The sequence below is a fragment of the Acartia tonsa genome, chromosome 6 (genome assembly GCF_053477335.1).
Source record: "Acartia tonsa isolate MP-2025a chromosome 6, ASM5347733v1, whole genome shotgun sequence".
NCBI classification, from domain to species: Eukaryota; Metazoa; Arthropoda; class Copepoda; order Calanoida; family Acartiidae; genus Acartia; species Acartia tonsa.
The window spans coordinates 36,681,102-36,696,325 of NC_137265.1; the positions used below are offsets into that span (position 1 = coordinate 36,681,102).

Sequence of the window (15,224 nt, forward strand, 5' to 3'; positions counted from 1 at the left end):
GTTTCCACAAAAATAATAACCCCTGTTTTGTTAACCCTATGATGTAGATAACTGTTAATAATACGATGTGAAAAATAATCATAAAAAGCCTTGTCCCTGTTAGTGAACATATGCAACATATGATATTGTCAATCCATGATATTTTGTCCTTTGCTACTGTTTATGCTCGTTGTTATCCTCGTTAAGAGTGTTAATAGCACAAACAGAGAGATAGGTGACATGTACTGTTTATTACACTAGTACCCAAAGTTTTACAATAACGTTTTCTTAATCGACGGCTTAATTTGTTGGTTTATTAGGTTGAGTGTTCAAACGTTTCAACCACTATTTTAGTATACAGAAAGGGGTTGTTTTGTGTGTCATCATTGGGGATGTACATCAATTTATCGGCCACTGTCTTATCCCTTTAGGTCTCTGAAGACAAACCATATGATCAACCAACATTAACATTAAAACTTTGAAAGTAGTTTCGCTACTAATTACTTACTTGGTATGCTCTACTACGGGAAGGTTCACCATCTGTTAGGAGGGAAAGTCTAGAAAAAATAAAAATCTATTAATTTTTTTGATTTAGGAAATTAAAATAACAAACAATTATTTATGCTTTGTAGTCAAAATGTTTGTTTGATATTAGTTAACATTTCTAAGCAATTCAATTATACTTTCATTTTATTACTGATAATTTCATACTGATACTGTCATAATTTTTTTCTCTGCTTAATTTTCGAAAGTCATAATTCTTTGGCGCGTTTCTAGATTTTAAGATCTTTGTTGTTTAAATTAGTTTAGAATAAGAAAATAATAATAAAATCTTACAATAAAGTAACAGGATCTTTGATTATCTGTCTCTCTGTCTGTACCTAAGCATCTCGCTAACCACTGAACCGATATGGCTCTCCTTTACAGGTGATCTTCTCGTAGATCCTTGGAAGGTTTATAGCTATTTTCGGAGAGTGTATCTTCACCATCCAAAAAAAGCGCTACTTAAAAAAAATTAAAACTCCCAAATTTATTTATACTTTACTCTTTGATTAAATTGAAAATGTGGGGAGGTCGTACCCCCCCCCACAATACCGACTTAAATGCCTCTAAAAAAAATTATTATGAAATTAATATATAAAAGAAATATAAATATTATTACAATATTTATATTCAATTAATCTAAATCATGAAATTACTGTATAATTTTATTTTGTAATTCATACAAAACAAATGGCTTTGCCCGTAGCATCTAAGAAATTTTTATACACATTTATTTCAATAAATGTTAATGATAGACATTGTAATACTTAGTTACAGGGTTTAAATAACTGTGTGTTTAGTTTAGTTAAAGTAGTTTTTTCAATACCAGCCATCAGCGGCGGAAATATCAACACAGCAAAGTCCCTACACAAAAGGTCTCCAACACTGGAACCAGAAAAAAATTATACTTCACAGAATCATTTCTGTAGTATACATCCTTGGTTATACAACATCTGTACTTTTATTATTATTACATATATGACTATTTTATTATCAAAAGTTTGATTATTAAATTACTAATATGATTTTATAATTATGCAAGAAAAATATAATATAACATTTAATCTTTTGAAATGTTTTTCATGCAATAGAATTAATCTATAATATCAATCTTTTCTCTGAACTTTATAATATTTGTTTTCATATGCTGCCTTTTTTAGAAAAGAGTTAAATGAAACATTATTCTTTCTGGTCAATAGGGTGATGAGAGTAGGGGAGGGGGGGGGGGGGTATTCGACACTCTACATTCAATTTTAAAAATAAATGGTAAATTATTTTTTTCATATTTGGAGGGTTGATGTTCCTTCCGGAAAATAGTTATGAACCTTCCTTTGACATAATATAAAAGCACCATATCGATCTAGTGGTTAGCGAGATCCTAAGCACAGATAGATAGACATACATCCTGTTATTTTACATTAGAATTGTGAAATAATAACAGAATTCATAATTTTTAAGGACAAAAAATTGGGCAAAAATTTATACTTGACACCAGCTAAAAGCTAAATATGTAATTACGTTGTTTTTTAGTAGCGAAGCTACTCTATAATTTGAAATGTTCGTCTGAAACGTTTTGGGGGAAACGTGATTTTCTCGGCTCCTTTTCAAGATAGACGCCTGGAATTTTCAGGGATTAAATAAGTTTCCAGCCTTCATATTTTTACTAAGTTTCATCCAGATATGTCAATTAATTTGGGTGCTAGATCGATTCCTAGACTTTTAAGTTTTCATGATTTTCTCGAGTCCAATTCAATTCAGGGATTAGATAAGTTTGAATTCTGCATACTTCTATAAAGTTTCATTGAGATTAGCTTATTAGTTCGGGTGCTAGATCTATTCCTAGGTTTTAAAGTGTTTAATGTCTTTTTTAATTTCTAGTCCTGATAAACAGCTTAAATTTTAAGGGGTTGAATAAGGTTACATTTTACATATTTCCACAAAGTTTCATTAAGATATACTAATCGGTTGGGGTGCTAGATCGATTCATAAATTTCCACATTATAAATAATAAAAGGTTTCTTGATTTATTTTATTTCAATTTTTATTTTGTATTACACTGCTCTATAGTTCCATGTTCATCCTTGATTTTTGATCTTCGCTACTTATGGATGTTGTCATCCTTGTTTTATTCTAAATAGCAATAATGAACACTGAACTTTATCGTTTACTAGAAGAAACATGAACTTTAAATAAAATATCAATTACAAAGTTTATATCAAGTTTTATATGTGAAATGGAAAATTTTATAGTTTTTGATTGTATCATAAAAATATTATTCAATTAGATTTGTCAATGAAGCCATACAATTGAAAACAAGAACAGAAGTATTCTTATTAACATGGATGAAAACATCCATAACAAGGATGAAAACATCCATAAAAGCGAAGGACTGAAACGGTAGGACAAACTGACATTAACACTTGTATAGTGTCAGAACTGAATAATCAGAATATAAATGTATAAGAGTCGAAGCAAAATTGTAAGTAAATTTGTTGAAAAAAGCTTAATACATCATAATGTTTATGGACTTGGACATACTTACATTTTTAGGCCTTCATTATAGAGTTTCTTTGCTTATAATATTGTACTTTGTTGTCCCAGTAATCAATATGCTAAAATTCAGATCAATCGGATAATTAGACCACATAAAAATTTGTTGTTAAAAAAGTAGAAAAATCAACAAGTTTAAAATGGACGTACGGACATTCTGGTAATAATTATAGAGTTGCTACGCTTTCTAAATCGTACCCAACTACTACAGGAATCACCATGCAAAGTTTGAAATCGATAGGACAATTCTAACATGCCTAAATTAACGAAAAAAACTATCCGTCACGGACGTACGGAAGGACCGACCCTAAGTATAGGAAAGCTTCGCTTTTAAAAACAAAAAACTATGAGACAAAAGAACATTAAGAAATAACAAAGAGTAACGAGTAATTTGCTATTCCACATTATTTTAAAGCTTGAACCAAAAATAGAAATATCCCAAAATTATATAAAGACTTGATTATAGAGATGCAGTGCTTATAACATCTGATCGTCATTGAAATCAAATCGAGTAAAAAGTATAATTATATCATATAATTTTTTTCTAGAAAGCTAAAAAAATTAATATGCTTAAAATGAACTTAATAGCAATGAATATGAAAAACTAAGCTTTCCTAATTATACCTAAATGTTACAGGAATCACCATGCAAAATTCGAAAAATAGAAAGATTATTTTATGCCTAGTAAATGTTTTGGAGATTTTGACAAGGGGCTTAAAGATTAAATTAAAATAAACCACATATTAATATTTGCATCAAATAACTACAAGATTAATTCAACTAATTTATTTACAATATTAAAGTTTTACAAAACATATTAAACATTTAGAAATTATATAAATCACTAGGTAGAAACATTAGGTTTAACAGTCAGACGCAGTTTTTCTGAAATATTAGATATGTTAATTATAATTACTTAGTGAAGTGAATCAAACAAATATAGCTTGGTCAGTTTAGACAGATTTATTAACACTTAATTCGCTAAAGGCAAACAAAATGCTAATAAATATGATAAACAATAACAGATAATAAATAGATTCACTTAAACAATTTTAAATGACTGAAATTAAACATTCAAAACTAAGAAATAAAGATTATTTGCAAGATTTAATTTTGTTACTTAACTTGGCTAAATACTAATGAACTTGATTTAAACCTATACTTGTAACAACAATTAAAATAATACACAAATAACAAAACTATTCTTACCCTAAAATGAGTCCTTCCAGGTGAGAAATAGGTGTGAATGTATCATCTAGATATCCTAACTCAAAGTAAGCTGTAGCTAAAATCAGCAACTACAAAATTGTACCTAAATATCTAGAATTAGTAGCAAAAGATTGAGTATATCAAATACTACTTTTGATATACTCAACCAAAATACATATAAAAGAATCAATGTAATGGTTGAGAAAATGCTTATTAAGATAAAGAAATAAGCTTAGAGTAAAGAATAATCTAAAGCAGTACAATGAAAACTAGTAAAGCTTTTGGATTTATATCAAATGTTCTGGGGTAAATGAACATTAATCATAAACAATACTTTGGGTTCCATGCCTTATAATTAAAAGGACTTACCTAACCAAAGTAGAATGTGATAGCTGATTGCCTCTAATTACTTGTTACCTTGAGGACTTTACTTATCAGACTACAATTTTACCTCTAACAACCTGTGCTTTTATAGGAGTTTGAAGAATTAGTAACCGGTTTGAAATGTAAATAAAAACGTACAGCAATTTTATCTATTTATTTTATAGAATTTAACATAATTTGCAACGTAATTTTACTATAAAATCTGCATATTTTAAGCTAAAAATAAAATCTTTAATCAATAATTTCATATTTTCCCCTTTGATGACGATATGAAATAATTGTTAAAATAAAGTACTTTTTTTGTAAAACTATTGTGAAATCAAAACTAAAATGCAACGTTTTTTTGCAATTAGATAAATAGTGAATTTAATGTTCAATTTTACTCATGAATATCCTGAAATCTACAAAACACTGGGCAACAGCAGATGAGAAAAATTGAACATGTTTAGCTGATATAAACAGATAATTCCTGAAGTAATGAATTATGGCCAAGACTAAACAGTATCAGTTTGATTTGTCATCTTAAACTCAATTTGTTTTAAATATACTTATTAATGTATTAGACGATTGATTTGTCAGACTTTACACTTTTTATTACCTCTGTATATAACATCTTGAATGAATTATTGAACATCACAAAAATTCAATTCTTTAGAGAAAACTCTGAACTTACAGTTAAAATTTCATTGATGAGATATATTAAAGAATAGTTTTAAAAATCAAATGATCAGATAAACTATCAAAACAAACATTAGATCAATGGCTAAAATCTCAATGAAATCAATGATGAATAAATGCAAACAAATCAAAAATCATTTTTGTAGAAATTAAAATTTTGCAAACAATTCTCAAAAAATTAAAAGTGAAATTTGGTATCAGAAATCTCTTAAATAAGATAATGTAAGTATAAATACAAATACTGGAAACATAGATATTGATGGTACTAATACCAAAACAATATTAAAAATAGAATAATCAGAGATAAACACAATTTAACATGCTCTTTATGTGAATCAATCTAATGACCAGTAACAAACCAGCATCTACAAATGTTGGTACATCTCAATTCTGTAATACATTAAACATATAGAATACAAAATATCAACAATAAAGGCATTGAATAGATACAATATCAATATATGCGGCTAAAGACCACTAAAAGATTGGCTTACCCTTCACCTTGTTAGTGTTCAGGCTAAAGGCCATAAACATATTTGTTAGTGTTTAGGCTAAAGACCTTTAAAAATTTGTTAGTATTTAGGCTAAAGGCCATTAAAATTTGTTAGACCAATCTTCTATACAATATAAATAAGAAACATAATATACTAAGGATACAAGGAGAATAACCAAACTTTGTAAGATACATCTAATCTTATTTGAAAGAAATTGATTCTCATGGATCTTCAAAAAATTCAAATTAATTTTAATAAAATATCAAAATATTTTTAATATAAGCAAAAATAAAAGTCAAGTGACTGGAATACAAAAATCAGAGGTGTTTATATTACTTCTAAAAGTTCAAAATACAGAGAGTAATAAAGGATAAATTTAATCAGCTAAAAATCATTTGACATAAAAATTTTATTGATAAAAGATTAAATCATCTTTAAATGCTTTATGAAAAGATAATTAAACGATCTCTGATGCAGCAAAGTTTGAATTGCAGCAGCTTTATAGAAATGCTTTGCTAAATTTAAAAATAGATTTTACACAATAATATAATGGTTCAACACATGAAATTTAAAGTTGTTCATTTGGTTTTTTTATTTTATCAATTTAATCATTTGCAACACTTTCAGCAAGAGCTTAAACTTTGATAATTACAAAGTTATCAAGACCTTAAGGTGGTGGTTTATCAGTTGGTTCTGGTGTATGATTAATTACCAGTTTTGTACAAGATCCACCAATCATTTCATCAACAGTAACTTGCAAAGACTCAACATAATCAGTTCCTGTCTCAATATACCTTAAATCTTTATTAGACTTGTTATTGACAGGATGAACAAATATGTAATCTTATAGACAAGAATATATTCTGAGGAAATAATTTTCATCATTGGAAAAATTTGAGTATCTAGCAATCAAAATTAAATAAATTGTGCCTGTGTTTAATCAGCATTATCAATTTGCTTTATCAATTCCATCCATTAAGATAAAGCATACCACAAGATTAGGTGGTGGGGTATCAGTAGGTTGTGGGATTGCCAGAATAGGTATGTAGCATATAATCATCTTGCTAACATGATCAGACTTGGTTTCTGAGATATCTTCAGAATCAATAACCGAAACATCTTTGTAATGATTAACATAATTTTCTTCCAGTGAAGATATGTTAACAGCAATATCTTGAGTTTCATCAACAGGCTCAACAAGTTTATCAACAGATTTCATAGAATGTGAATTTGAAGTTTTGATTTGAACATCTGTTATAAGATCTGAACCTTCATTGGTTAGATGAATAGGATTCTCCTGGAAATAACTATACCAAGAGTTAAAATTGGCAAAATCAGTTTCTTGATCTGTAGATTGGACAGACAAAGTAAATTTATCCTCAATGTTTACTGGATGAATAAGTTTATCAACAGCTGTGTTGACTTTCATAATAGCAGCTTCATCATTATCTGCAAATAAAATTTCTAAGATAGAATTATAATTGTTGCTTGTAAGAACATGATTAGAATCAGTTTGAAAATCATCAAATTTAATCTTAATTGGAAATAACACAGAATCTTGTAAATCTGTAATATCAGTATTTGAACTTATCAAATCATTTGGTTGAAGAATTTGATTTGTAAGCATTTCCAACAATGGCCTCTGTTCTTGATTATCAACTGAAGCTTGAACATTGAAAGCATCTTTAGTTTCATTATTTATTGTAATATCAACAAGAAAAGTCCTATAAATAGATTCATTCTGTAGGAAATCATTTCTTGATTCAGCAGATTCATTCTCATCAGAATCTTCAGCAGGGTTGACATAAAATAATCTGTTAGCATTGTAATTTGTAAAACTAACAATATGATCAATAACATCACAAGCAGTAGGATGTTTGACTTCATCATCTTGAAGGAAAATAAAATCATTCAGTTCTTCCTTCTGTACATTCATCATGGGATTGTTGCAGTAATCTTCTTCTCTTGAAAAATTCTTTTGAGTTTCAGACATATCTTCCTCTTGAATAAAAGATATATCAGTGATGGGGAAATCATAAAAGTTACAATATTGGTTGCTTCTAATGCAACACTGATTAAGGTTGAAATTAAAAATTGAATTATCAAGAATTAATTGATAATAACCATTTAGATCCTTTCCAAAATAAACATCAGTAGCATCAGAATAACAGGAATCAGAGTCTTGTGCATCACCATCCTCATCTATTCCATAGGAATTATCACCAGACACATTGCTAATACTTGCAGAAACTTTATCATCTGTATCAGTAAGTTTGACATCAATAAGGAGTTTGTATTGGCACTCAAGAAAGCAAAACTTGTTTTCAATTTCAATCAGCTGTTGCTTAATGTCATCATTGGAAACATCAACCTCTTCTAGGAATTGAAGAGTTACAGAAATGTCATCAAGAATAGAAATTATATCATTCCTTGATTCAACAAGTTCATTAAAAGGTGAACTCTTATAGCAATCAAGACAGTTTGTTAAGATCTTAATTCTTTTTGCTTGACAAAAAAGAAAATCATTACAGTTTTCATTGAACTGTTGTTTCAAATGTGTTCTCCAAATCTTATGAATACTTGAACATTGTTGCTGTTGATCAGTATTGTCATTCTCAACAGACTTTATTTTTGAATCTTCATTAATCAAACTAGTAATACTATCATCTTTACTATCTTGATCAGTAAAAAATCCTGAATCATTTGTCCATTCTTCATTCTTCTTGGAATCCAAAGGATCCTCAACCAAAATTTCAGAAAAAAATTCAGGCGACTTCTCCATAATTAAAGGGTTTACTTTAAAATATTCTTCCCAAGAACTTGTAATTTCATCAGAATCATTTTTAGAACTTGAATCAGCTAACACAGATTTACAGAAGCCAAAACCATTGTCCTTTATGCTTGAAGTATCAGTATCTAAATCAATAAGATTATTGATCATTGTATCATCTAATTTTTCATCAGAACCATCTGTGCTAGATCCATAGTAGCCATCATTAACAGGTTTTGAAATTGCACAACACGAGTACTTTTTGCTTGAATCTATAATGCTATTAATTTCAGGTTTCATTCCTCCTGGATAGCTTGAACTTGATTCAACACAATTTATAGGTGTTGGAACTAAACACTCAATACCTGAATTAAATAAACTAACAAGTGATTCATTGTTAGAAGTTTGATTACAAATATCAATAACTCTTGTATTATCAACATCAATATCTATCAAAGGAACAAGTAAAGAATCCTTTAAATCAGTGCTATCAACATCAGTGTTCATTATTTCCTGATGAATTACTCTTCTTGAAATAATTTGATTTGTAGGTTTCTTGAACAGATCTTCAAGTACCTCACTTTCTGCAGTAATTTCCTTACCGCTAACAGTAAATTCATTGATGGTTACATTGTCATCAACAGAAACATATCCACTTTCTTCCATCTTCTTTCTAAGTCCATCAGAGATTTCATTACACAAACAATGTAAATGTCTAATTTCAGATTCCACTGTAAACATAGCATTTATTAAACAATCTGCTAAACCAGAGCAGGAATGGATGAAATTAGCCATTAATGAAAGATTACAACCAATCATAAGAACTTCTTTTCTTTGGCGCTCCAACAAAATTGATTGGACAGACTCTGATGAATTAATTTTGTTCTTATACTTTTTGCATTTTATTTTCATGTAGTTCAAAAACTTAAGTTGATCAGCTTGATATAGACTTTGAAGATTTTTAATCGTAAGAAGGTGAATAGTAGAAAATATATTAACATCTTCTACAGATTTTGAACCTGAACTCAAAAGTTTACTTAATATTGAATTATTAGTTGACATCTTGTTAGTTAATGATGCCAATATTAAATGCAATTAAATTTAATTTAATCCTTGAAACAAAAAAAATTCTTTTCCAGGGGTGACTTTGTTCCAAAACATTTTTCCTAAAACAAAGTCACCCCTGGAAAAGAATTTTTTTTGTTTCAAGGATTAAATTAAATTTAATTGCATTTAATATTGGCATCATTAACTAACAAGATGTCAACTAATAATTCAATATTAAGTAAACTTTTGAGTTCAGGTTCAAAATCTGTAGAAGATGTTAATATATTTTCTACTATTCACCTTCTTACGATTAAAAATCTTCAAAGTCTATATCAAGCTGATCAACTTAAGTTTTTGAACTACATGAAAATAAAATGCAAAAAGTATAAGAACAAAATTAATTCATCAGAGTCTGTCCAATCAATTTTGTTGGAGCGCCAAAGAAAAGAAGTTCTTATGATTGGTTGTAATCTTTCATTAATGGCTAATTTCATCCATTCCTGCTCTGGTTTAGCAGATTGTTTAATAAATGCTATGTTTACAGTGGAATCTGAAATTAGACATTTACATTGTTTGTGTAATGAAATCTCTGATGGACTTAGAAAGAAGATGGAAGAAAGTGGATATGTTTCTGTTGATGACAATGTAACCATCAATGAATTTACTGTTAGCGGTAAGGAAATTACTGCAGAAAGTGAGGTACTTGAAGATCTGTTCAAGAAACCTACAAATCAAATTATTTCAAGAAGAGTAATTCATCAGGAAATAATGAACACTGATGTTGATAGCACTGATTTAAAGGATTCTTTACTTGTTCCTTTGATAGATATTGATGTTGATAATACAAGAGTTATTGATATTTGTAATCAAACTTCTAACAATGAATCACTTGTTAGTTTATTTAATTCAGGTATTGAGTGTTTAGTTCCAACACCTATAAATTGTGTTGAATCAAGTTCAAGCTATCCAGGAGGAATGAAACCTGAAATTAATAGCATTATAGATTCAAGCAAAAAGTACTCGTGTTGTGCAATTTCAAAACCTGTTAATGATGGCTACTATGGATCTAGCACAGATGGTTCTGATGAAAAATTAGATGATACAATGATCAATAATCTTATTGATTTAGATACTGATACTTCAAGCATAAAGGACAATGGTTTTGGCTTCTGTAAATCTGTGTTAGCTGATTCAAGTTCTAAAAATGATTCTGATGAAATTACAAGTTCTTGGGAAGAATATTTTAAAGTAAACCCTTTAATTATGGAGAAGTCGCCTGAATTTTTTTCTGAAATTTTGGTTGAGGATCCTTTGGATTCCAAGAAGAATGAAGAATGGACAAATGATTCAGGATTTTTTACTGATCAAGATAGTAAAGATGATAGTATTACTAGTTTGATTAATGAAGATTCAAAAATAAAGTCTGTTGAGAATGACAATACTGATCAACAGCAACAATGTTCAAGTATTCATAAGATTTGGAGAACACATTTGAAACAACAGTTCAATGAAAACTGTAATGATTTTCTTTTTTGTCAAGCAAAAAGAATTAAGATCTTAACAAACTGTCTTGATTGCTATAAGAGTTCACCTTTTAATGAACTTGTTGAATCAAGGAATGATATAATTTCTATTCTTGATGACATTTCTGTAACTCTTCAATTCCTAGAAGAGGTTGATGTTTCCAATGATGACATTAAGCAACAGCTGATTGAAATTGAAAACAAGTTTTGCTTTCTTGAGTGCCAATACAAACTCCTTATTGATGTCAAACTTACTGATACAGATGATAAAGTTTCTGCAAGTATTAGCAATGTGTCTGGTGATAATTCCTATGGAATAGATGAGGATGGTGATGCACAAGACTCTGATTCCTGTTATTCTGATGCTACTGATGTTTATTTTGGAAAGGATCTAAATGGTTATTATCAATTAATTCTTGATAATTCAATTTTTAATTTCAACCTTAATCAGTGTTGCATTAGAAGCAACCAATATTGTAACTTTTATGATTTCCCCATCACTGATATATCTTTTATTCAAGAGGAAGATATGTCTGAAACTCAAAAGAATTTTTCAAGAGAAGAAGATTACTGCAACAATCCCATGATGAATGTACAGAAGGAAGAACTGAATGATTTTATTTTCCTTCAAGATGATGAAGTCAAACATCCTACTGCTTGTGATGTTATTGATCATATTGTTAGTTTTACAAATTACAATGCTAACAGATTATTTTATGTCAACCCTGCTGAAGATTCTGATGAGAATGAATCTGCTGAATCAAGAAATGATTTCCTACAGAATGAATCTATTTATAGGACTTTTCTTGTTGATATTACAATAAATAATGAAACTAAAGATGCTTTCAATGTTCAAGCTTCAGTTGATAATCAAGAACAGAGGCCATTGTTGGAAATGCTTACAAATCAAATTCTTCAACCAAATGATTTGATAAGTTCAAATACTGATATTACAGATTTACAAGATTCTGTGTTATTTCCAATTAAGATTAAATTTGATGATTTTCAAACTGATTCTAATCATGTTCTTACAAGCAACAATTATAATTCTATCTTAGAAATTTTATTTGCAGATAATGATGAAGCTGCTATTATGAAAGTCAACACAGCTGTTGATAAACTTATTCATCCAGTAAACATTGAGGATAAATTTACTTTGTCTGTCCAATCTACAGATCAAGAAACTGATTTTGCCAATTTTAACTCTTGGTATAGTTATTTCCAGGAGAATCCTATTCATCTAACCAATGAAGGTTCAGATCTTATAACAGATGTTCAAATCAAAACTTCAAATTCACATTCTATGAAATCTGTTGATAAACTTGTTGAGCCTGTTGATGAAACTCAAGATATTGCTGTTAACATATCTTCACTGGAAGAAAATTATGTTAATCATTACAAAGATGTTTCGGTTATTGATTCTGAAGATATCTCAGAAACCAAGTCTGATCATGTTAGCAAGATGATTATATGCTACATACCTATTCTGGCAATCCCACAACCTACTGATACCCCACCACCTAATCTTGTGGTATGCTTTATCTTAATGGATGGAATTGATAAAGCAAATTGATAATGCTGATTAAACACAGGCACAATTTATTTAATTTTGATTGCTAGATACTCAAATTTTTCCAATGATGAAAATTATTTCCTCAGAATATATTCTTGTCTATAAGATTACATATTTGTTCATCCTGTCAATAACAAGTCTAATAAAGATTTAAGGTATATTGAGACAGGAACTGATTATGTTGAGTCTTTGCAAGTTACTGTTGATGAAATGATTGGTGGATCTTGTACAAAACTGGTAATTAATCATACACCAGAACCAACTGATAAACCACCACCTTAAGGTCTTGATAACTTTGTAATTATCAAAGTTTAAGCTCTTGCTGAAAGTGTTGCAAATGATTAAATTGATAAAATAAAAAAACCAAATGAACAACTTTAAATTTCATGTGTTGAACCATTATATTATTGTGTAAAATCTATTTTTAAATTTAGCAAAGCATTTCTATAAAGCTGCTGCAATTCAAACTTTGCTGCATCAGTACAAATTCTAGATATTTAGGTACAATTTTGTAGTTGCTGATTTTAGCTACAGCTTACTTTGAGTTAGGATATCTAGATGATACATTCACACCTATTTCTCACCTGGAAGGACTCATTTTAGGGTAAGAATAGTTTTGTTATTTGTGTATTATTTTAATTGTTGTTACAAGTATAGGTTTAAATCAAGTTCATTAGTATTTAGCCAAGTTAAGTAACAAAATTAAATCTTGCAAATAATCTTTATTTCTTAGTTTTGAATGTTTAATTTCAGTCATTTAAAATTGTTTAAGTGAATCTATTTATTATCTGTTATTGTTTATCATATTTATTAGCATTTTGTTTGCCTTTAGCGAATTAAGTGTTAATAAATCTGTCTAAACTGACCAAGCTATATTTGTTTGATTCACTTCACTAAGTAATTATAATTAACATATCTAATATTTCAGAAAAACTGCGTCTGACTGTTAAACCTAATGTTTCTACCTAGTGATTTATATAATTTCTAAATGTTTAATATGTTTTGTAAAACTTTAATATTGTAAATAAATTAGTTGAATTAATCTTGTAGTTATTTGATGCAAATATTAATATGTGGTTTATTTTAATTTAATCTTTAAGCCCCTTGTCAAAATCTCCAAAACATTTTTCCTAAAACAAAGTCACCCCTGGAAAAGAATTTTTTTTGTTTCAAGGATTAAATTAAATTTAATTGCATTTAATATTGGCATCATTAACTAACAAGATGTCAACTAATAATTCAATATTAAGTAAACTTTTGAGTTCAGGTTCAAAATCTGTAGAAGATGTTAATATATTTTCTACTATTCACCTTCTTACGATTAAAAATCTTCAAAGTCTATATCAAGCTGATCAACTTAAGTTTTTGAACTACATGAAAATAAAATGCAAAAAGTATAAGAACAAAATTAATTCATCAGAGTCTGTCCAATCAATTTTGTTGGAGCGCCAAAGAAAAGAAGTTCTTATGATTGGTTGTAATCTTTCATTAATGGCTAATTTCATCCATTCCTGCTCTGGTTTAGCAGATTGTTTAATAAATGCTATGTTTACAGTGGAATCTGAAATTAGACATTTACATTGTTTGTGTAATGAAATCTCTGATGGACTTAGAAAGAAGATGGAAGAAAGTGGATATGTTTCTGTTGATGACAATGTAACCATCAATGAATTTACTGTTAGCGGTAAGGAAATTACTGCAGAAAGTGAGGTACTTGAAGATCTGTTCAAGAAACCTACAAATCAAATTATTTCAAGAAGAGTAATTCATCAGGAAATAATGAACACTGATGTTGATAGCACTGATTTAAAGGATTCTTTACTTGTTCCTTTGATAGATATTGATGTTGATAATACAAGAGTTATTGATATTTGTAATCAAACTTCTAACAATGAATCACTTGTTAGTTTATTTAATTCAGGTATTGAGTGTTTAGTTCCAACACCTATAAATTGTGTTGAATCAAGTTCAAGCTATCCAGGAGGAATGAAACCTGAAATTAATAGCATTATAGATTCAAGCAAAAAGTACTCGTGTTGTGCAATTTCAAAACCTGTTAATGATGGCTACTATGGATCTAGCACAGATGGTTCTGATGAAAAATTAGATGATACAATGATCAATAATCTTATTGATTTAGATACTGATACTTCAAGCATAAAGGACAATGGTTTTGGCTTCTGTAAATCTGTGTTAGCTGATTCAAGTTCTAAAAATGATTCTGATGAAATTACAAGTTCTTGGGAAGAATATTTTAAAGTAAACCCTTTAATTATGGAGAAGTCGCCTGAATTTTTTTCTGAAATTTTGGTTGAGGATCCTTTGGATTCCAAGAAGAATGAAGAATGGACAAATGATTCAGGATTTTTTACTGATCAAGATAGTAAAGATGATAGTATTACTAGTTTGATTAATGAAGATTCAAAAATAAAGTCTGTTGAGAATGACAATACTGATCAACAGCAACAATGTTC

At 28.8% G+C, this 15,224-nt stretch overlaps 1 protein-coding gene and 2 long non-coding RNA genes across 3 annotated transcripts in view; 1 reads left to right on the forward strand and 2 right to left on the reverse strand.

Moving 5' to 3' along the window:
- The window catches only part of LOC145322536 (uncharacterized), a 31,857-nt gene that overhangs the window by 6,005 nt on the left and 10,628 nt on the right, over positions 1–15,224 (reverse strand). The window contains exon 4 of the mRNA XM_080164634.1: positions 488–536. Within this exon, the coding sequence (XP_080020760.1) occupies positions 488–536 (49 nt within the window). The remainder of the gene's footprint in view (positions 1–487; positions 537–15,224) is intronic.
- LOC145322532 (uncharacterized) lies at positions 3,843–4,725 on the reverse strand. Its single transcript, XR_013880751.1, has 3 exons — positions 4,651–4,725; positions 4,282–4,384; positions 3,843–3,957 (listed from the first exon to the last, which is right to left on the reverse strand). It is a non-coding gene; the product is annotated as an uncharacterized LOC145322532 (long non-coding RNA).
- LOC145322533 (uncharacterized) lies at positions 13,245–13,792 on the forward strand. Its single transcript, XR_013880752.1, has 2 exons — positions 13,245–13,354; positions 13,679–13,792. It is a non-coding gene; the product is annotated as an uncharacterized LOC145322533 (long non-coding RNA).